Here is a 22,169-nt window from a genome sequence, read left to right on the forward strand (position 1 = left end):
TACCCGTTACTCGTAGGGTATGTAACAGGCAAAATAAGCTTTTCCGACCCTATAAAGTATCTTATCGTATCCGTGATCTTGGAAACTAAAAAACTATAAAGTTGGGATTTGGCATGTAGATGGCCCGTCTAGCATCCATATTTTTGAATATTTTTAAAAAATATAAAAAAGATTTTGTTTTGATTATCATCACCATTCACCATTTATTAAGCAGTTATCAGCAAATAAAGTGTCGAGTCTTGGAAATACAGCGTTCTCTCTTGTTATTATTTATTTTTAAGAATCGTTATGTTTTGTTGATTAAAAAAAATCTACGTAACATTTAAACTGTTTCAGTTCATAAGATTACAAAACCCTTTCTATTAATATGCAAGCGATCGTTAAAGTCGTTTTGAGATGTCGGGAAAATCGAAAAAGGCGCTTGAAAGTTAATTTCCAATTGCGATTTATTCCAAACAAGAATTCCTAAATTTTGAAATAAAGACATTTTTCGCAATATTAAAGGGGAACGTTAAATATTACCCGCACTTCTGTAATACTGAAGCTTAGTTTGTAAGTTGGCGTAGCTTTTTAAGGGCTTGCACGGTTTCCTGTCGCGCTACCGGGTCGGCGTACCTGCCGTCGACCGCCTCCAGGATGATGGATCATCCGCAGGGTGCTAACGGCGAAATTAATTTTTAGGTCAAATTCAAAATCAAAACCACACTTTTTTGAACGTTAAAATCGAGAAGAAGAAGAGTGAGGCGGGGCGTAGGGATTCATAACGCATAGATCGATACCGATCGTCGATAAAAAACAAAGCTGGAAATTTAAAGTTACCTTATATTAATTTAAATATTAATAAATATTTTAATATAAAATTGATTTTTATTTCTACCCTCAATTTTGCCATTATTTTTACTAATTTTAAAGTTATACAAAAACAATCATACTAATTTATTATTTTAAAATAAAAAAATATACATTTATTAAGGACCTTGAACGTTTAAAAAAAAATAATAAACTAATTTCGCTAGTACATTTTTAAATATTACATTTATTTTCTGTTTTTAAATTAAATTACTTAAATGATTTTTAAGTCCCGTAAAGAAACGTAACATAAAATGTAAATGTAAAATTGCTTACATTTGTTGCTTACACAAAAAAAAAGTACACTTAACAAAAAAATGTTGCGCAACGTGTTGCGCAGCGCTAACAGCACTCGACAATCCGCTCTCGCGCGCTAACAGCACTCGAAAATCTGCTCTCGCCCTAACAGCACTCAACCGCGAGAGCTGCCATTGTTTCGCCGTGAGTTTTTTTCATTCGGCGTCTCTCGTAAAAGTACCGAATTCGCTCACTCTCGCCGCAAAGCACCAGATCTTGCATCTCCCTTTTTCACCGACTTACGCTGAGGCTATCTCCCTTTTTCACTGACACTTACGTTTGGCTTACGTTTTGTTGACACTTACGTCGCATCTTGCATCTCCCTCCTTTACTGACGCTTACGCTGAGACTATCTCCTTTACACTTACGCTTACGGTGGCTCACGTTTCGTTTTGTCGTCGTTTGTTTGTAAACAATCAACCCCTCCCCCCTCCCCATTGAATGAAATATGAAAAAAATAAATCATCCGCCACGAAACAAAAAAATCTTCATAATCATCGAATTTTTTTAGTTTTTCAGCCGTATTGCGTATTTTATTGAAGAAATTATTGGTTGCATTCGGTATAGGGTGTTTATTTGTTTATCGGTTATTTGGATTGGTTTATTAGAATATTCCGTCCAGACTTTTGCATATTTCAGATTAAAGATTATTCGTATGTGCGTGATTTTTATCCCTCATTTACACTAAAGCTTAAAAAAATTCAGAAAACTTTTATTTACTTTTTTGTACCCGTTACTCCGTATGAACGCTGAGATCTCGGCAACTATAGGATCTACAATACTGGGATTAGGCATGCAGATTCCTGAGATTCCTGCGCAGCGCAAAACTGTGCCTCCTACAGTTTTGATGAAGTTTTACTGAAATGTATTGTTCTCATCAATACCTATCGATTGACCCAAAAAAAGTTTGCCGCGCCCACAAACTTCAAAAAATCGTAAATATGAACGCGGATATCTCGGAAACTATCACAGATAGTGAAATGCGATCTTAGATTTAGATTCCGTAGCCTTGTACGCAGCGCAAGTTTGTTACGCGAATATGTCACTCTAACGCCCACAAACCGCCCAAGCCTGTGGCGCCCACAATTTTCATGCTAGATAAAAAATTGTAACTAAAATGTATTGGTCTCGTCAATACCTATCGACTGATTCAAAAAAAGTTTGCCACGCCCACTCTAACGCGCATAACGCTTAAATCTGTCTACCGCCCACATAACCATATATTGAGATCGCGGGTGGGTGGCACATTTCAATCTTGCTTTTCTGCTTGCATATCTCCATTTCCCTTTGGTCCGTTTAGCTGAGTAACGGGTATCTGATGTTTTTATTTGTCGAACCGTGGAATATTATACTTTATAATGGTAATACAACTGTTTGCTTTGCTTTTATTTTAATGTTTATTGCTGCTGATTTTGTATGTTCAAGTTCAGTTGGCCCTGAATTTGCTGGAGCTCCGGGGTGGGCGCCTTTATGGCACCCAGGAGCAGCAGCCACCTGAACTGGATCATCTATAGCAAGTCGCATGAACTCCTTCAAAATGTCGCCTACGCCGACCCCTCCGGCCGCCAGGAGGTTGGTATCGGCGTGGGTTATATCCGCCCCTTCCACGATGCATCTGGAATGGTATATAAATAATAACTAAATAAAACAACATGGTCATTTGGACTTAAAGATTTAAATTTATTACCATTATTTACATTTTACATAATATCGATAATTTTACACCCACGATCGGTTCATCACTTCTTCGTTTTGGCACACTGTTTTTTTTTTTATAAAAACAACAAAACGAAATGGGAAAGCCAAGTCTGTAAGTTTTTTATTTCTATTTATTAGAATTATTACTAGGTAGTTTTTACTTATAAATATTTCGGTCCGTCGGGTAAGAATATAAAACGTGTCTGGATTGTGTGAAAGCTTGATATGTAAATTTGTTGTGTTTCTTCCTAAAACTGTTTCTGGAACCTTTGCTGAGAGATCTTTATAAAAGATATACAATTGCCAATAAAAAAAAAAAAAAAAAAATAAGCGTAAAAATAAACATAAAAATTAGGTGTTCAGCTAAGAGACTTCAAAAAATATTAATAAATATAGGCCATAAACCATAAAATAGAAACAAGTGCAAAAGCGAAACAAAAACTGTCCTTTGGGAATGTAAAAGATCGCTTCGCTGATGAGGGAGTTGGTGTCTCCCGAAACAGTTGTTGCTTACTTTTTACTTTACTGTAGAGAGAGAGAAATTCTCATTCGGCGCTTCTCTCGAAAAAGTACCAGAATTTCACTCGCTCTCGCGCTCTGAGCGCAAAGCAACCAGTCAGTTTTTTCATTTCGTCCGTCAAGTTCGTAAGTTCGTGTTACTCCGCGTTGCTTGGTTTTTCGCGAAATTCGACTTGTTATTGTTACTAATAGTTGTTGTCGCGTATTGTTTCGCCAAGCTTGTTTTTTAACCTGTTTTAGTGTGTGTTTGTGGCGGTTGCAATGTTCCAATGTTCCAATGCGAAGCCAAGCCTATCCCAACAACAAGTGCGCGAACAACAGCTGTTCAGTATATTTTTCGCCCTTAAATGCAAAGTTTGTGCAATTATACAATGAGAACGGGCGATAAAGTAGGAGGAAAGCTGAGAGAAACAAAAAATTACCGTTAAAAAGAACACAAACAAAAGCAACAACTGTGAAAGACAAGAACGAAAAGCAAAGCAAAAAGAGGAAGAAGAAGAGTTTGCGCAGTCACGTGTGCAGTCGACGTCAGCTGCTGCGTCAGCCCAGCCGCAGCGGCCGCAGCAGCAGCAGAGGCAGAGGAAAATTCCCTTGCGGAAAATTCACATTCGCGATGATGAAGGAAAGTGAGACGATGATGAAGCTGTTGAAGAAGGAGCCGAAACCCGCAGCAACAACAACTAGTAGCTGTTAAAAAGAGACAGGTGAGTTCTTACCGTTTGTTTTTGTTTGGGCTTTACCCCAGATCCTTGATCGCAGTCTCCGCTCGTCCATAGCAAACACATACATGTACCTATGTACAGTGTTTTCAAGTAGTATGTTAGTATGTCAACGGTGGCAAGCAAATTGAGATAAAAAATCAAAACCACTAGGATCTAAACGGAACTATAGTTTTTTACTAATCTAGTGTGTAATTTAAGTACGTAAATAAGAAAGGGAACTAGCCTCGGCAAACCGAGGTAGCTGTCATACGAACTATCAGTATATTTGCGTACACTCGATTTTAATTGTATGATAAGGTTTTAGCTGCAAGGGTTCATACACTTTGGCTGGCTGAAGTTGTTATCAGAGTGGACGATAGTACACTTTGCATGTTAAGGATGCTATCGTCACTAGATTTGTACCTCGTCGAGGTGTTTTTTTTTAAAGCTAAAAAATTAAAAAATTTGACCTGCGTTGTAACCTTCTGTTGTTAATATTATGAAAGGTCGCTATGCTTGTTTTATTGGCAACAAATTAAAATCCACTCTATTCCTCTAATATTTGGTAAAGATCAATTAGGTACATAATTAAATTGTATTATTGTTCTTTTGGGATCAACGAAAATATTCACTTGCACTTAGCACTTGGCAAACAGTAATTGGCAGTGCTATTACTTTGACCACAACTGTGTGAGTGCCGTTGCAGTACGGTTGTCATTGTGGGTGGTATGAGTCAAACATGGCGCAATATACCAAACAATTCCATTGATTTTTCTTGTGGGAATAGTTGGGAAAGCGACACTGTAGACATGGGAAACAACGAACTGTTTTGTTAAAAGGAGCCATCCGCACCCTTGGCACCGTTCCCGCCCTCTTTTCCGGCCTCTTTTTCGCCACCATTCACCACCCCCTCTGTTAGCTATTCGTTATCCTTCTTGTTTTATTTGTTGTCGCTTTCCTTTTGCGTCTGTCTGCTGTCGTTGAGTTTTTGCAACAATCTTCGGCTTCTAGTTTGCTTCCTGCTAGTTTCTATTTTCCCACCCAGAGCCTCATTTCTCTTGCCCTTTCTTACTCTATATAACCTCATGAGTTGTGTAAGTAGCCATTTTTTGTACCTTTTGTTTTTCCCTTACGGAATTTATGTTAATTTGGTGCTACATTCCAGGGGCTTCAATCCCTTCGTAGTTTTCCCGTACCGACTTATTAGCTTGGCCGCTGGCTTGATTTTCCTTTCTCCAACGCGGTTAGTTAGGATTCCAGACCCAGATATACATATACATATACACATATACACATTATTTGGGATGCCTTTTCGAAGCTTCCCCCATTCTTAATGAATTTAATTCGAGTTTTTATATATCTCTTTAAAATCAATCAAAATTTGCTGCATATGGTGATGTTCTTGTATTTTAAAGTTGCTTTAACGTTTTCTTAAGCTTTTGTAATGTGCACATGTTTATAAATTATTACATTCGGAATTGCATTTACACTCGTGTTCTTAAATTTTCCTTTTCCCCTGTGAAAAGTAAACGTTGCCATTCAAAGTGCATTTACCCGCTTTTCCGGCCCCTTGCAGTTCTCGACGGGTGCTGCCAACACGTGGATACGTGACTGTCGGGTTTCCTGTCGTTTTTACCTACAATGTCGCTACATTAGCCCACATCTTCCCCCTTGCGATGCTATTTTTGTCACCAAGTTTTCATTTCGGTTATGTTTTGTTTTTATTTCAAGCTGCTCGCTTTGTTCTTTGCTCCCTGAAAAAAAACTCCAACATTTTCTTCAGCATTTTCCCATTTCCCGGTTCCAATTTTAAGCTTTTGCCAGAAAAAAGGTATGTTTAGAATTGAAAATTTTTTACGAATAATTGCTTTTGTTTTCCATTGTTAGTCGGTCTGACGCTTGTTTTTCGCCAATGGAAGTGTGCAAGTCTTGGCAGTTTTCTGGGTCAATTTGACACTCTCGGAGGTGCAGAAAAATTCGATAGAAAAACAACGTGCACTTCCCAAAACTCGGACCGAATGAAAATAATTTTTTCCGGAGCCACTGAACGCTGAATGCAAACGTAAAATAACAATTCAACACACAAAAGAAATGGAGAAAAAAGTGTTTAGAAAATAGTGAACAACTAGAGAGAAATGGAGAGATATACTTAAAAACATTATAAATTCCAAATTATTATTTTTTGTTAAAAATGCAGTTATCATACATTTATTTTACTCATATTGTTTTGTGAATGGATTGCTTTTTATACCAGTTCATCGTAGAGTAATGAGTTATATTGTATTCGTTGGAAAGTATGTAACACGGATAAGGAAGCGTTTCCAATTTTACGAAGTATACAATATACAATTTTCATCAGGATCACTAGCCGATTCGATCTGGCCATGCCCGTCTGGTTATCTGTCCGTATGAACGCTGAGATCTCGGAAACTATAAAAACTATATAAAAGTTTGAAAGTTGGGATTAGGAGTACAGGAGCACAAACGCCCAGTCAGCCTGGCATGGTCAGTAGAACCGCTACCGTCCGCTGGGTGCCGCGGCACTGGATTCGGTGTTGTGTGCCGCTCCAAAAGAAATACCTTGGATTTTTATTTTATTTTAAATTAAAAAAAGAGTATTTTATAGTTGTATCGGTTATATCGTTTCTTCTTGCTTCTCACGCGGATTGCCTTGAGCAGAAAATATTAAAAAAGGCTTTTTTATACTCTTACAACTATTTTTCCAATATGTTTCAAACTTAAAATCAAGCTTATAACTGTAAATCGTTAGAAACATATGGCTTCAAGAAGGGTATAAAAAACTGTAGAAATATGTATGAATAGGATAAGGGAAACTAGCTCGGGACCAAAATCATTGTGCTGCAATTTTTCTCGCTGTCTTTCATTTTTTCTTCTTAGACGTGGCCGGAAACGTAGGAAACTTTAATAAAAAAACATGTCAAGAGCACTATTGTCTATTTCCCCACCGCATAACACAACCACTGCACTACCCAAAAAGCAACAAAAAAGATAAACAACACAAACCACCTACGACAGTCGTTCAGTGGTTGTTTTTAGACTTGACCAAGTTTACTGCCTGCCATATGCAATTGCCGTAGATTATTTTGGGGCTCTTGCCCTCGTTGTGTGCACAGATTTTCAACGCCCTTCTGCAAACCGGCCTCGCAAAAATAGCTAGCCAGCGAAACGAGACTGTCGATGTTTTTTTGCACAGTAAAACATTTTGATAATTTTGGGCATAATTATTTATAAATAAATTTTGCATTATTTTTAATCTATACTTTAAAATCTTGCCTGTTACAATGATGGTCTCCAGAGACTCAGCACGAAATACACTAAGATTTTGTCTTGAATTTGTGTAAGTAACTTGCAATAAATAAGTAATCAGTACGTGTGTCGGCAGAGGCTGATCAAAGCTATTCCTTATGCCCGCTTAGTGAACGCTGCTGATCCCTGCTCCAGGTGGTTTTGTTCCCGACAAGGGAGTTGGTTTCAAACAGGGAATCAAACACAGTCCCATTTTCCCATCCACTGTAGCTATAAACGATTATATTTTTGTTATAAAATTTGGTTCAGATTTTGGTACCGGTAAAGGACAAAATATCGAAAGTTTGAAACAATTACCTATGAGTAAACAAACATATTACTAATAAAAATTTTGAGGAAAGGATCAATAAAATTCTGATCTTGTACTTGTGATAATTTAAAAAATCACTTCAAAATTTGGAAATATACATTAATTTATGTTTTATTTATCCATTTTCTCCGTGTGCCTGCAGAATGCGACTGCTACTACATCTCAAGCTCGCTTGGCAAACAGGTCGGCTACGTGATGTTGTCTCAGTTGGCCAATTTGGTCAACAGTCCCTCTGTCCCTCCATATATGTCCATAGATATATCCTATCCAGCCTGGCCTCAAGTCCCTCGCGGCGTGAAAGTCTTGAGTTTGGAGCAGTTCGCAGTGGAGGTATATTGTAGATATCTTTGTGGAACAGGGCTGTGTAGTCTTATTCTAGTTAGATTTTATTGAGCTGCGGTGTTTTAGGGTTGAAAATCATAAGCGCGGACTAAAAACTATCAATTAAATACTTCAGAATCCTAATTTAAAAGGATTTTGTCTTTCCTTATTGAAAAAATATTATTTAAAAGAGTAATCATTGGATAACCATTGTTTAAACCTACGACGAGTAAAAGAACATAGTTTTCCAAAACATCTTTTAAATACCAAGGGTTTTAAGAAATTTGAATAACCATTTTAAAGAAATTATGGGGATACAAAACTTCACTTCATATAAATAACCTTGAAAGCGACATTGTTGTCATGTCTTAAATGTTTATCTCGGTCTCGTTTTAATTGCATAATACTATACTATATAGGATATTAAGTAAGCAGTTGCGACTGGATGGTAACTACTCATGGAAGTAATGACCTTAAATACTTTCTGCCTCGTAATCAGTCATTTATTGGCATTGTCCTTAATACAAGTGGTTTGCTAAATGTCTCAATGAGTCCTTAGAGGGACTAACTGCGATTTCCTGTCGCACACACACATGCCATGCCCAAGACCCCAAGCACCCTCTATTTTCCGAATGCTGCCGGAAAAAATCGTCAGGCTCTTGCTTCGGGCAACCCGAAGGCAGTTTTCCAAAAACTGCTGTACATTTAATTAATTATTTATACATGAAAAGGTATACGTGCCAGCAGGTTCATGGGGGTATAGACAGACATGGCTACAAATACGAATACGGATACGTTTACTGCGAAAGCAAACTCGTAACCGTGGCAAACAATTTACGATCCACCGTCTCTCTCGACGTCAACATTGACATCGATTTTTGCATAATTGATTAAATGACTGGCTATTTACCACGGAAGGTAGGGCACAGAGGGGGAATTTCGGGGCGGATTCCGTAATGAGAATTTACGGCGGCAAGCAGGTGCTCATGAGGCGAAAAAGATAGCCAGGTTTCATCATTGGATGTTGCATGTTAGTTATGGTGTGCCTAAATGTTGTTTTTGTTTGACAAATAAAAAGTTCTGCCGATTGGCTACATCATCAAAGAATCAATTTATGTTTCTTTTTTAAATGGAAATGTTTCTGGTGACACCTACATTAACGGATACGGAAAAGGGAAACTTAAGGAGAATATTAATTACTTTGAGGCGTTTTTTATGATCTTAAAACTTGTGTAATGAGTACAAATAGATGAAAGGATGATGCACATGATCCTCTTAAGGCAACTTTTGACGATAGCGGTTAGACTAATATGTAATCCTTTAGTATTGCTGAGAGTAGGATTCGTTGTTCGCTGTTTTAATAACAACACCAGCTTACAATTAAAGCAACAGAGAACGCTATAGTCCTACGCATCGACTAAGGATACCCACACAAGCGGAGATTACATTTATTAGTCATAACTTTTTATTAAATGGTCCTTTTTGAACAATTTTAAGCATTGATAAGCAAAACAAAATTCCATTCGCACTTTTACAAAATCTTTAAAGAAGTTACTTACACTAGGGTCCTTTCATAAGTCAGGCAACTTTTTATTGCGCATATTTAAATTTTGAATTAAATCTCTGTGTTTGAGTAAGACAATTATATGTGCCACATTACTCAAAATGTCGGCAGATATCAGACTTTTATGTTATTAGCTTACCGCCAATTTAAAAACCGAAAAACAGTATAAATGTCAAATTTAAAATCAGTATATTCAAAACTAAAGTATTATTTGTATGATATCTCTTGGTCATTTTTTTCGTGAAGCACTTTGTTTGTTTGTTAACATTGATGGCCCGATTTGGCCCATTTGAACCTTTTGACAGAGACAAAATCATTTTCATTTCCTCCTAGCTGGCAAACATGAACCCCATCCCGACCGTTTTCCGCCCAGCCTTTTCCGGTCATATGCTAATGGCTTATGTGCTGGCATGTGTTTGTAATTCTGTGTGTCAAGTGTATATCCTTGTGGCGTAGCGAGTGCATATTCTTGTCAACGCTGACATTTTCCGCACTTCGCCATTGTTTTTCCAACTTTGTGCTCCTTTTACGCCCCTTCCCCACAACCCCCTTCCCCATTTTTTCTTGACATTTTTCGTTTAATGATCATTTCCCTTTTGTTTTTTGTGATGATAAAAGCCAGAAATTATGATTGCTCCACATTCGTGAGTTGTCAGTCGGATTACTCGCGAACTCCTGACAAAGCACAGAAAAACTTCAGGGCAATGTGTGTGAAATATTTAAAAGATTTAGATAGATTAAAACTTTTTTATTTTTCGAAAAATATGAAACATTCAGAAAATAGTTTGGCTATCGTTAAATAGGCTTCGAAACGTGAAAAAATACCACATTTTTTTTTTCCAATCCAGCGATTAAGTTGCCCCGATTTTGTATTCTCACTGTACCAGGTGTCTCAAGCGAAGTGATTCCTATTCTTGTTTAATCGATGGCGTCAATTGCACTCAACTTGAGTCGCTCGGCCTTTTTATGGCACCCCACCCCGTTTCATGCTAAAAAGAATAACATACAATAAAATGCTTTTCATTTGACATCATAAGTCGGCTAAATATACAGAATGTCTTCAATAATTTTAAAATAGTATTAGTATGAAATTTTAAGTAGAATTTTTATTTTACAACCCTTTTATTTTAACTTTAAGTCTAAGATTAAACACAATTATAATTATCTTAATAAAAAGCCCAGCTGCGGGTAAAAATATCTATTTAACGAATTAACTTATGTTAATAAGCCAAGAACGAACTTATTTAAAAGCTTAAGTTTATTTTAAATACAGTAACAACAAAAACAAGTTTTTTTTTAATAGGGAGGTTATACTGTAAACCCCAAACACGAGTAAAACACGGAGCTCTGTTGACCGTTAACAGCTGACTCTCCCAAAATGTAATTGCTGAGAGTAACTAAACGAAGAGAGTTACATTTTCATTTTTTGTAAAATGAGTACTTTAAGCTGTCGTTTTGACTTTGTTCGTCTTTTTACCCTTGCAAAGGGTGATGCGAATATGACAGTATTTAGATACCATATGATCGGAAAAATAATAAAATACATTCTAGTTTCGTTGTTTTAGATTAAATTCTCTTCTATACTGTCGTACAGTTCTTCTATACGATTTCAGCCATAGAAACAATCGAAAAATGAAAGAAGATGAAAATAATTAAAGCTTTGTTGTTTTTTTTTTTTTTTTTTTTTTTTTTTTTTTTTCTACTCTGGGGTATTGCGTTATTGGAAGATTTCAGAGCTTAAATTTGTTTATGTAAAAATCGGACAAATCTTAAAAATATTTGGTTTTTGTATTATACCAATGACTTTCATTGCATAATATTGCTTTAGTTGCAAGAGTATATCAACTTCGGCTACCCGAAGTTAGCTAACGTTCTTGTTTTTTACTCTACTTTGTCATATGTATGTATACCCTTGCAGAGGGTATTACAGTTTCAATCAGAAATTTGAAATGCAGGCAAAAAAAAGGTTACAAAAATTCATTCAAAGTTTAAATCAAAGTTTCCGGCTGAAATTTCATACACCGTTGTTTATTTATAATTATTTTGCATTTTAATTAAGATAACTTTACTGTGATACACATGCCTCTCCAATCCAAACTTTCTATATAAAGAAACTATAGAGTTTTTTTTGTTGTTAATTAATTAGTTAATTTATTTTTCTTACTTTTTTAGCCATGTAAATTGTGGATAATTTTCAGGTCGTTTCTAAAAATTGGGGAAAAAGAAAACAGTAGAACAGAACAAAAACTGGTCCAGGCGAAGGTCGAAGTTGGTCTGCTGGACTTTCCTAATTCTCATTGTGATTGTGGGGTCTCTAAAATGGTCAAAGGTCACGCCGCTTAATTAGCAGCTTATTTGTTTACACTATTTGTTTCTTGTCTTTTTTTGTTGTTGCGCTCTATTAGAAGCAACATGTTGTTGTTTGCTGAAAGTTTCCGGGGCGGGTGGCGAACTGTTATTTTTTTTGTCTTTTTTCTCTATTTTTGTTGGGTGTTTTATAATTGGTGGGATTGTTTTTGTCTGCCTTGATAGTCAGTGTGTGGTTTAGAGTTTATCCAACAGTTAACGGTTTGTTTGGGACCAGAACTTTTAGAGTTTCAGTGGTAATAGTTTGTTTTGCTTAAAGTAAATGTTCAGTCGACAGTACACTCAGAAAAAAATCAAGTATTTCGCTGTAATCTAGTATTTTCGGTGTCAAAACTGCACCAAGCATGAAAAATACAGAACCCGAGAACAAATTGCTGCTTTCGAGCACGAATATATTAGGTTTCTGATCCTTTCGGTCTACAATCAACTATAAATAATTCTTAAATCTAGTCATATTTGTAATAAAAACAAGAACGATTTAATAATAAAGTAAGAATGTTGAAGGCATGATTTAAGGACGAATAATTCTTAAATCAATATACATATATGTACATATTGTAAATTTAAATTGGGGCTTATTTATATGCTAATAAGAGAAATAAGTATTGGAAACGGAAAATGAAATAAAGGAGATATATCTAAACTACATTAATATTATAAGTTAACTTACGATTTGCCGCTCACGGGCGTGACCACTGTGTATTTTATGGGCCTTATATACCGAGCGCTTTCAGAATGATCAGTTGGGAATTATTATATATTTAAATCCAAAATGTGCGCCCACTCTAACGTCCACCCACATTTTTAAGAAATGTAAGTGAGATTTGAATTATCAATGTCCAACTAAATGGGAAAAATGTTTAAATTCGGGCCATTAATTAATAAGGTATAAGCAAATAAGGTGTGCAATCTTGGGAACAGACGCTTTGCTACTTGTATATTCCTATCTCCCTCGCACTCCCTGCTCCCAGTACATTTAACTAAGTAACGGGTAGCTGATAGTCGAGGCCGTCGACTATAGAGTTTTCTCTTGTTATACCCGTTACTAGTAGAGTAAAAGTGTATACTAGATTCGTCGGAAAGTAAGTTACGCATTGAAGATCGCGTTTCCGACCCTATAAGGTATATATATTCTTGAACAGGAGCACTTGCCGAGTCGATTTAGCCACGTCCGTCTGTCTGTATGAACGCTGTGATCTCGGAAATTATAAAGGCTGCAATAATTGGATAAGGCGTACAGATCCTAGAAATTCCTTCGCAGCGCAAGATTGTTTCGTCAGGGTGCCACGCCCACTGTTACGCCCACAAACCGCTCAAAACTGTGGCATTATAATGTTATTCATGGTAATTCTAGTCGATAGATAGTGCTATTTCAAACTCAACTGTGCATACACTCTCGCATATTGGTAAGTACAAGTAATATATGTGCGGAGATACATCTAGTTGATCAGACCCCTATTTGATAGTCGCCATTAGATGTTTTGTTTTGTAAGTCTCTTTGCTTGTCACGTAGGTCGTGGAGGGATCCCCCTGACCCCCACAAGACCCCCTTTACAAGTGCTTACCAACTAGCATAAACAACAACTGCATAATGACAACCGTTTTACAACGGAGGAACCGCAGTCAACGAAAAAGAGACGCACCCAAGAGTTAAGGCCCCGACTCAAACTTGCTTGTAATATATGTATATATAGAACATATAGCACATGTATGTGGCATACAGTCGCACGGTTTGTCTGGGTTCTATAGACCCTATCGCCCCTTCCCCCCCCCTTTAAACCTCCTACGAGTACTCCCTTTCGGAGTTACTGTGGCAGAGACCAATTAAAATGCGCGACATCACATATGCGCGAGCATTTATTATAAATTTTTCGTTGGAATTGAGTAAAAAATAGTTGAATGAAAAAGAAAGCAAATGAAAAATACATGCGGGAGAGGTTTTAAAAAAGGAAGCAGGGGAAAGTTGTCGAAGTGTGTAATACCCTGGTTTAGGTGTTAGTAAACTCAAATTTCTGTATGTTTTCCAGAAAATGTTGTTTTGTTGTGAGGAAAGCAAACTTTCGCAGAGTTCAAACTGCCACTTAAGATATCTTATGCATTCTAAAAAAGCATAAAACCTATAAAAATGCATCCTGGGATACAAAATCGTGGATCGCAAAAGTTATAGTAACTCGAAGAACTATATAATGAGAAATCGGAAATTGTGCAAGTGGTAACAATGGAGCAGCAGGGAAGTTAGCTGAAGTAAACAAGGAGGTCAGCGAGGGGGTGCTTTTGGGGGTGGAACTGTTACTATATCTGGTTGGCCTACACACCCTGCATGTTACAATGTTCTTAATATGACGCTAAGTAGTTAGCTCACACTAACACACGGTTCCTCTCTTTTTCCCACATGCATTGACAAAGTTGACGATGCATTACACAGTTCCGGGAGAAAAAATGGGTCGCAGCGTTATAGCAGGGTTTTAAAATTATTGGCATGCGAACGATGCTGCAACGCAATTAAGTTTCCTAGTGCCGGAACAAAGGCAGCGAGGTACTTTAAAAGTGGACGGCGCTGTACTATGTTTGTTGTCATGCAGGGAAATTATTTCGCACCAAATTGTATTTCGTATTAATTTTACCACTTTACATTATGCAGTCTTCATTGGGCGGTGACAGGTAAAACAGGTTCATTAAAATGCAGTAAACAGCTTTAAACTTTTCACATCCTTTTTCTAGTAACCGAGACTTCTTGGAGTTCATTATTTAAAGCTTATGTTAAGGTACACAGTGTTTTAGAGCAGAAAAAAATCACATTTTTGTGATTTTTTTTTTTTCGTAAGTGTCCGATTTGGCTTGTTCTGGTTTATATTAATCCTTCAATAGAAGGGGCATTTGGAAAGTTTCAGCCCGATAGTTTTAAGACTGAGAGACAAGTTTGCGTAGAAACGGGCAGACAGACGGACGGACGGACAGTCGCATATGGCTAGATTGACTCTTCTAATGATGATAAGATTTAAATGCTGTTTAAATGCGGTTTTTCAGGCAAAATGGTCTGAAAAAATAACTCTCAACTGTCTTATCTCCCAAGTTTTGGGAGCTTGGATAAACAAAAAAAACATTTTTGAAAATGGGGATTATAGTCACTCAACAAGGAAGAACGCTATAGTCGACTACCTCGACTATCAGATACCCGTTACTCAGCTAAAGGGACCAAAGGGAAATGGAGATAGCAGCAAAGCGAGATTAAAATGCGCCATCTACCGGCGGTAGACAGATTTAAGCGTTATGGGCGTTAGAGTGGGCGTGGCAAATTTTTTTTGGATCAATCGATAGGTATTGATGAGAACAACACATTTCAGTTAAAATTTTTTTTCTAGCATCAAAACTGTTGGAGCCACAGTTTTGGGCGGCTTGTGGGCGTGGCACTCTGCTGAAACAAACTTGCGCTGCGTAAAAAGCTCAGGAATCTCCACGCCAAATCTCAATAGACTAGCTCCTATAGTTTCCGAGATCTCAGCGTTCATCCGGACAGACTGACAGACGGACAGACGGACATGGCTAGATCGACTCGGCTAGTGATCCTGATGAAAAATATATATACTTTATGGGGTCGGAAACGCTTCCTTCTGCCTGTTACATACTTTACGACGAATCTTTTTTGCTCTTTTGAGTAACGGGTATAATAAATTCATTTGTTAAAGATTATGGGAATTGAGATTTCGTCAGCATACACCTTTAAGATTTTTGTGCAGTTCTGATAACACCTAAATACATTGTCCAATATTTACGAAATTTCCGAGTGGCGACTAAAACTGAAACTGGAAAGCTGCACAGGAACTGGATGTGCAGAAGTGAGAAACCCCTCGAAGGGAAGTTAAACAGTCTTCTGGGGTTTTTAGAAATGTTTTTTTCATCCTGTTTTTGTGCCCACCCCTTTTGCCGCTCTGCACTTCTTTGGAGCCGTGAACAAGTTTTGTCAACTATTTCAGTAAGTTTTCCATTCCATGTCGCCCTCCTTATGTTTGATTTCCTCCATATTCCTCCATTAGGGAGCTAAGCAAAGAGCAAACTCAAGACAATGCAGTTGGATTTGCCAAACCCTCCGAAAATCCCCTTTTGAGACTTCAGTGCATTACTACTACTACTGCACTTAGAAAAGTTCAGTTAACCCTAAGCTAAGGCGATGTGTCGGTATCCGACAGTGGTTCAACTGTTTCTGTTCATGCGTTCATGTGCTGGTCAAGTTCGTAATAAGCCTAGTGGTAAAGAAATATATATATGACTTACAAGTTACCTTTTACTAATCGCATAAGCCGCTTACGCTTATGACTTACATGCCTGCCAATGTGACCGAACCTTAGTTTGCTGGCTAATGCCGAGTAATAAGTTCGTTAAACTTACCAAACTGCAGATTCTATTATGACTATACAGTCACGCACATGCGGTTTTTCAAAGCATTGAAGACTCCCATATTACCTGATAAAAGTACACCAAATTTCAGAACAATCGGTATGGTACTTCAAAAATGGCCTGGTCTGATTCACATAATGTTGTGACTCAACATTTTAAAAAAGATATTCTTAGTACACTATTGTTGAGTCCGCTGCACTGTTGTCGAATTTTATTGACTAATGAAGTAGTTTGTGGACACTTTCGGCTCCTTTGAAGAGGAAAGTGCCGTAAAAGCGCCAAGCACCGTTGCCAATTTTCACACAAGCCCCAGCAAATTAGAAACAATTTGCTGTAAAGTGCATTTAAAATCGAGAGCAGCAAGTAGGAGTAGCCTTTGAAGTGTTCTTAAGTGAAGAGCAGGACACATTTTGTCAAATCAAAACTGAATTTGAATATCAATCAACTTGAATTAAATCAAAATGTGCAAAATAAAGTGAGCTCACACACACTTCTTCATACTATGCACAAATTTGAACATAATTCTAGTAAATGTGTCTGGTTTAAGTCCCTTCGGCCGCAGCCAGAGGTCGAAAGAAATGAGGAAGGAGTTGTTGGAATGGAAATGGCATTCTGACCGGAGAGATTGCAGCTGAAGGCTTTTAGCCACAAACCTTTACAGCGAAGAAAGCTCCGAGAATGCTGCGGTGCGGTGGGGCTGGGGCTGGAAGCTTGTCAATCCATCAGCCAGTAGTTTACGGACCACAAAAGATGATAGAGTACCTGGCAGACATTCCTGCTGCAACTCCAGAATGTCAAGTTTGCTATCTATAATTTAGTGGCATATTCAATTTGCCAACTGCCTTTTCCATGGACATTTGGACAGTTGATTAGGTATTGCACACACGTAGTGGCAATTGATGCCCCAGATTCGCGCACCTGTTGGTCAGTTCCCTAGCTTCATGGTGTCCACTGTACATTATCCCCTCCTTCGTTTGGTGGTGTTACTCGTTCTCGTGCTTCATCGCCTTTCTCTTGCTTTTCCGTCTGCTTGAATTGATTTCCATGCCTGTGCACGTAGAAAAAGGTGTAAATGTTGACTGGGATCTGGATCCGATTCCGAATTGGCGGATTGATGGATTGCCGACCATTGTTTTTGCATCGTTTGGAACGGACCTAAACATTAAGGAATCTAGAGTGAAAAAAAACCGAGTAGGTTGTACGTCATGGAGATGTATTTAATTTAAATGAGATTTTAATCAACAAAAATACACATAAATGAAATATTTATAGTTCTTGCCAGTTAAATAGGTTTTTACTTATCGCTTAAAGAATTTGAACAGTAAAATGTTGACCAAAATTAAGGTTTCCAGAAAAATTTTGTTAGCAAAAGGCATTACGAGCTCCAACCAAAAAACCGCTGGAATAGCCCCCGTCTATTCTCAGATGGCGTGACTGCCGCTGACGCCGTTCGTGAGGTGGGCTCATTTTCGGCGGCGCTGGTCTCTGGCGGATTGTCGCTAGTCGTGGTCACCACCGTTGGCGTAGAAGGGCGACGTTCGGGAGCGGGTCGGGTCAGGGGAGCGGCTGGAATCGAGGCGGCGACGGCGGCCGCCAAGGCCAGAGTGTCCTCCGAGGGATGCGTAGCCAGGGGCGTGGCAGTGGGCGATTCCAATCCAGTGGTGGCCACAGGTGCAGGTGTTAACTGCGATTGCTTTGAAGGGTCAACCTGCTGTTGCTGCTGCGAATGCTGCTGCGACTGACGGTTGTGGTTACCTTTGCCCTTGGACTTGTTACTAGCACTCGACTTGGGATTTGCCATTATCTAAAAGATTGGAGATAATTTTTGGTTGGAAATCAAAAAAGATATTTAACAAGAAAACTAATAGAAAATTTAAAAAAAAACCCACGTAAAGTTCCAAACGTGTGTGTAAGGCAGGGTCTCTGGCACGACTGTAGGCTTGGCATTTACATAGGCTTCGACCTTTGACATCCCAACTCCATGCACACTTGATCCAAGAAAAAAGAAATGCCTTGAATTCTACTCATATTTTTTCTTTCAAAGAGGACCAACATTTTTATACCCTTGAAGAGGTTATAATGGTCACTATACGAGTTGATCTAGCCATGTCCGTCGGTCCGTACGTCTTTCTGCCTGTCTGTCCGTCCGTTTCTACGCAAACTAGTCTCTCACTCTTATAACTATCAGAATGCCACCTTCCCAAAAGTCTTATTTCTATTGCAAGTATATATGTAATATATATATGTAAGTCGGAACGAGCCGGGTCGGACAACTTTAAACCATAGTTTCCAAAGGAGTATTAGAAAAAATGACTAACAGATTCGTCGGAAAGTATGTAACAGGTAGAAGGAAGCGTTTCCAACCACATAAAGTATATATATTCTTGATCAGGATCACTAGCTGAGTCGATCTAGCCATGTCCGTCTGACCGTATGAACGCAGAGATTTCGGAAACTATAAGAGCCTATTCTCTTTTACCTCAGTATATAGAATTCTTTCATCAATCAATGTGGACGGCAGTCCACGTAGTGACGAAGCGCACCAGGAGAGTGTGCGAAGGCGACTACTATATATATATTCAACGAAAATCTACTGTGATGATCCGATCATATCGGTACACCAATCGAAAGGTAAATCAATTGGTTTGGGAGAAAGAGCGGGGAAAGTGTAAAAGTAAAAATTTAGTATGAGTAAATTTGGGAAAGTGTATTTAATTTATCGAATGTATAAAACAATGTCGTCTCAAAATTTTTATATAGTTTTATAGTTTTTTATGTTAAAGGTGAGATCGTCACGGCCCTTTACCTCGTTAAGAGGTGTTTTGTTTTATTCAGAACAACGAAACAAATTTGATAAAAATCAGAATTCTATATCAGATAGCTGCCATAGGAAGGATCAAATAATTAATGTCAAAAAATACAGAAATCGTTAAATTTCGCTTTCAGCAAAACGTAAATGTAACATTATCTTAACATTTTTGTTTGTTTCTTTAGCTTCCTTTACTAAGCTGCCTTTCTTGTTTGATATATTATCTTTTACTCTTAGGAATATCATTTTTTTAGTGTTTCAGAATTTTGAATTAAAGTTTTTAAAAATCGTAAGACTATGTCAAATTAATTATAGCTTCCTTATTTTTTATCATATTCTCTTCTACTCCGGTATGTAACATTTTTTTCCCATTTTAAACTTACATATTAAATTTGATAAAAATCGGAATACTATACTATTTAGCTGCCATAAATTTTATTCCTTTTGTAATTTTTTTGAAGCTTTTCGAAAATTGGGAAGGCCTGTGTATACATTTCCCTTAAAGGAGAGACCTGCAACGGTAAAAAACATCGGCTTGCAGAAGCTAGTTTCTTTTCTTGTTGGCATATGTTTATTTTTAATTTTTCGTAAATCCAATGGCGCTCAGAATGGGAACCCAATACTGCACTTCTATAATCCATAACTTGAGTAATTGGATACCGATTTAGAGGTGTGATACCTCTATGAGTTTGTGCTTAAATTCCCTAATAATCTACATTAAAATATTTCTTTTAAACGAGGGTCAATATTTGAGCCCATTATCATGATCAATTTTTCCGTAAATCCAATAGCTTATAGAATGGGAACTCAATACTGCACTTCTAAAACCCATAACTTGAATATTTGGCTTCCGATTTCGAAGTGTGATACCTCTATGAAAATTCCCCAATAATCTGCATTAAAATATTTCCTTTAAAAGAAGGTCCAAATTTGAGCCTATTTTCATGTTCAATTTTTCCGTGAATCCAATGGCTCATAGAATGGGATCACAATACTGCACTTCTGTAACCCATAACTTGAGTAATTGGATACCGACTTAGAGGTGTGATACCTCTATGAGTTTGTGCTTAAATTCCCGAAAAATCTACATTAAAATATTTCTTTTAAACGAGGGTCAATATTTGAGCCCATTATCATGTTCAATTTTTCCGTAAATCCAATGGCGCTCAAAATGGGAACCCAACTCTGCACTTCTATAATCCATAACTTGAGTAATTGGATACCGATTTCGAAGTGTGATACCTCTATGAGTTTGTGCTTAAATTCCGTAATAATCTACATTAAAATATATCTCTTAAGCGAGGGTCAAAATTTGAGCCCATTTCCATGTTCAACTTTTCCGAATTTCCAATAGCTTATAGAATGGGAACTCAATACTGCACTTCTAAAACCCATAACTTGAATATTTGGATTCCGATTTCGAAGTGTGATACCTCTATGAGTGTGTGCTTAAATTCCCTAATAATCTGCATTAAAATATTTCCTTTAAAAGAAGGTCCAAATTTGAGCCTATTTTCATGTTAAATATTTCCGTGAATCCAATGGCTCATAGAGTGGGATCACAATACTGCACTTCTGTAACCCATAACTTGAGTAATTGGATACCGATTTAGAAGTGTGATACCTCTATGAGTATGTGGTTTAATCCCCTATTAATATACATTAAAATATTTCCTTTAAACGAGGGTCCAAATTTGAGCCAATTTTCATGTTCAATTTTTCCGTAAATCCAATGGCGCTCAAAATGGGAACCCAACTCTGCACTTCTATAATCCATAACTTGAGTAATTGGATACCGATTTCAAAGTGTGATACCTCTATGAGTTTGCGCTTAAATTCCGTAATAATCTACATTAAAATATTTCTCTTAAACTAGGGTCGAAATTTGAGGCCATTTCCATGTTCAATTTTTCTTAATTCCAATGGCGCTCAGAATGGGAACCCAAAACTACACTTCTATAACCCATAACTTGAGTAATTGGATACCGATTTATAAGTGTGATACTTCTATGAGTTTGTGCTTAAATTCCCTAATAATCTACATTAAAATATTTCGTTTTAACGAGGGTCAAAATTTGACCCCATTATCATGTTCAATTTTTCCGTAAATCCAATGGCGCTCAAATTGGGAACCCAACTCTGCACTTCTATAATCCATAACTTGAGTAATTGGATACCGATTTCGAAGAGTGATACCTCTATGAGTTTGTGCTTAAATTCCGTAATAATCTACATTAAAATATTTCTCTTAAACGAGGGTCAAAATTTGAGCCTATTTCCATCTTAAATTTTTCCGTATTTTCAATAGCTTATAGAATGGGATCACAATACTGCACTTCTATAATCCATAACTTGAGTAATTGGATACCGATTTCAAAGTGTGATACCTCTATGAGTTTTTGCTTAAATTCACTAAAAATCTACATTAAAATATTTCTTTTAAACGAGTGTCCAAATTTGAGTCAATTTTCATGTTTGATTTATTTATTTATTTAATGGCGCTCAGAATGGGGACCCAAAACTGCACTTCTATAATCCATAACTTGAGTAATTGGATACCGATTTCGAAGTGTGATACCTCTATGAGTTTGTGCTTAAATTCCGTAATAATCTACATTAAAATATATCTCTTAAGCGAGGGTCAAAATTTGAGGCCATTGCCATGTTCAATTTTTCTTAATTCCAATGGCGCTCAGAATGGGAACCCAAAACTGCACTTCTATAACCCATAACTTGAGTAATTGGATACCGATTTATAAGTGTGATACTTCTATGAGTTTGTGCTTAAATTCCCTAATAATCTACATTAAAATATTTATTTTAAATGAGGGTCAATATTTGAGCCCATTATCATGTTCAATTTTTCCGTAAATCCAATGGCGCTCAAAATGGGAACTCAAAACTGCACTTCTATAATCCATAACTTGAGTAATTGGATACCGATTTAGAAAAGTAATACCTCTATGAGTTTTTGCTTAAATTCACTAATAATCTACATTAAAATATTTCTTT

General features: G+C 37.2%; 2 protein-coding genes across 11 annotated transcripts in view; one reads left to right on the forward strand and one right to left on the reverse strand.

Moving 5' to 3' along the window:
• The window catches only part of LOC108015121 (uncharacterized protein CG43867), a 147,454-nt gene that overhangs the window by 16,733 nt on the left and 108,552 nt on the right, over window positions 1-22,169 (forward strand). For 5 of the 10 annotated variants that reach the window (XR_010654794.2, XM_017081372.4, XM_065867874.2 and 2 more), the window contains exon 1: window positions 3,459-4,067. The exons of 1 other annotated variant lie outside the window; for it this stretch is intronic. The gene's annotated coding sequence lies outside the window, so the exon portion shown is untranslated. Of the gene's footprint in view, window positions 1-3,457; window positions 4,068-22,169 lie in introns of those variants that run through there. 4 more of the 10 variants (XM_065867876.2, XM_065867878.2, XM_065867877.2 and 1 more) reach the window with 2 other exon arrangements.
• LOC108015125 (mucin-2) lies at window positions 17,621-18,341 on the reverse strand. The gene is made up of 2 exons (XM_017081386.4): window positions 18,238-18,341; window positions 17,621-18,152 (listed from the first exon to the last, which is right to left on the reverse strand). The coding sequence occupies exon 2, from the start codon at window positions 18,147-18,149 to the stop codon at window positions 17,724-17,726; it is 426 nt and encodes a 141-aa protein (XP_016936875.1). The 5' UTR covers window positions 18,150-18,152; window positions 18,238-18,341; the 3' UTR covers window positions 17,621-17,723.

This window comes from Drosophila suzukii, chromosome X (assembly GCF_043229965.1).
Source record: "Drosophila suzukii chromosome X, CBGP_Dsuzu_IsoJpt1.0, whole genome shotgun sequence".
Classification (NCBI taxonomy): Eukaryota; Metazoa; Arthropoda; class Insecta; order Diptera; family Drosophilidae; genus Drosophila; species Drosophila suzukii.